General features: G+C 51.3%; 1 protein-coding gene across 1 annotated transcript in view; it reads left to right on the top strand.

Moving 5' to 3' along the window:
- Catsperb (cation channel sperm associated auxiliary subunit beta) overlaps positions 1–1,212 on the top strand; it is a 167,206-nt gene extending 165,994 nt beyond the window's left edge. The window contains exon 25 of the mRNA XM_023719627.1: positions 880–1,212. Within this exon, the coding sequence (XP_023575395.1) occupies positions 880–1,212 (333 nt within the window). The remainder of the gene's footprint in view (positions 1–879) is intronic.
- The last annotated feature ends 377 nt before the right edge of the window (positions 1,213–1,589 follow it).

Genomic DNA, 1,589 nt, shown 5'->3' with positions numbered 1-1,589 from the left:
CACAGGATTGTGGGAATTAAGGAGCCCACTTCTGTTTCTTAAGAAAACTTCAAAACCAGACTAAAGTGCCTAAGCAGAGGGAAATGGGAGCCCATCACAAGGTGTCGGAGGAACACACTGTGTCTGTGTGAGGTTTCCAGTTAGCCAGGAGGCAGCCAATCCGTTCAGAGCCATGTTCTCTGGAGGAGAAGAGCAAGCCCGACACACACGGAGGGCTGTGAGTGAGGACAGTGCTGTGAGGTGTAGTAGGAGATGAACGAGAAGGAGTGGACCGCGCAGGAGGAGCATCCTTCTGGGACTGTCGTCCCAGCTCAGAGACAGTCTTTATCTCACAGCCTCCTTTTTGTCTAACTTTATGTTCTAGACCATGATTAAATTATCTCTTAACTAACTCCATCGTTGCCGTCTTTGCTTCTGCCAGTATGTACTGACACAGTTTTTGCAAAGCAGCTATCAGATGAACGATTTATATCCAAAATGTTGGGGGTTTTTTTGGGTTTTTTTGTTTTTTTTACAACTGTCAAAAATCAACAGTCTGGGGCTGGGGAGATGGCTCAGTAAAATAAGCGCTTGCCTGTCAAGTGCAAGGGCCTGAGTTCAATCCCTGGTTCCACAAAAAAATCAACAGTCTGAGGCTCAATTTCAGGTCTCTGCAAGGATGTTGGGAACTTCCCATGCCAGGGATGCTGTCTTTCAGGATCTGGGCAGGTTTGAAGGAGACCCATCCCCTGAAGCCCCATGCTCTCTACCCAGGGAGGGGGGTTCTAGGGATGCAGGTCGCAGCACTGCAGAGGCTATAGCGCGGGCAGCCCACCTCAGCCCACGCTGCCCGGACCTCCCTCTTGTGGTTGAGCCATAAGGGTGCACATGAATGTCCAGCTGATGGGCTCAAGAGCAGCAACAATGCTGAAAAGAAAGAAAGGCAAAGGCCAGGCCCTCCTTGGGCCAGGCTCCAAAGCCACCCTCTCGTTTCTAACTGGGATGATGGAACATGTTTACACTGGCAAACATGAAATCATTGATGATCACAGGGCCAGAAAAACTGTTGTGAACCTCATGGGCAGGTTAGACAAGTGTGGAGTGGTTAGCCCCAGGCGTGATATACAGCTGAGAGACCTGGAAAAATGGCAGAATAATCTGCTCGCATCTTGTCAGTTTGGTTTCATTGTGTTGAGAACCTCAGCTGGCATCATGGGCCAGGAAGCGAGATGAAAACACCCAGGAGGGAACGTCTTGGGCTTCTTTCTGAAGGGATGGAAAACATACAAATGAAATACCTCAGGGACAAGGGTGCTATCAAGGAGAAAGAGAAGATGGAGCCTGCGAGCAGAGCTGAGCATTGCAAGAGCATGAGTGCCGGCCCCACAGGCGGCTACTGTGGTCCTCTCGTTGTCTCCTCTGCTGGTTGATCCTGGTGGGCCCACTCAATCACGTGGGGAAGACCGCCATCAGGTGCCAGGTGCATTGTGCTCATCCGTCAGAAGATCAGTACCAGGGGCACAGCTCAGCTCGAGCGCGTGCCAAGCTGGGGTGCTGTGGTCCTGTGCCCATGGTAATGCTCATCTCAGTTGGAGCTTGTGCCCACGTTG

This window comes from Octodon degus, unplaced genomic scaffold (assembly GCF_000260255.1).
Source record: "Octodon degus isolate 3935 unplaced genomic scaffold, OctDeg1.0 scaffold00070, whole genome shotgun sequence".
In the NCBI taxonomy this organism is placed as follows: domain Eukaryota; kingdom Metazoa; phylum Chordata; class Mammalia; order Rodentia; family Octodontidae; genus Octodon; species Octodon degus.
Note: the sequence above shows the minus strand (reverse complement) of the source record. Positions and strands in the feature narration are given on the sequence as shown.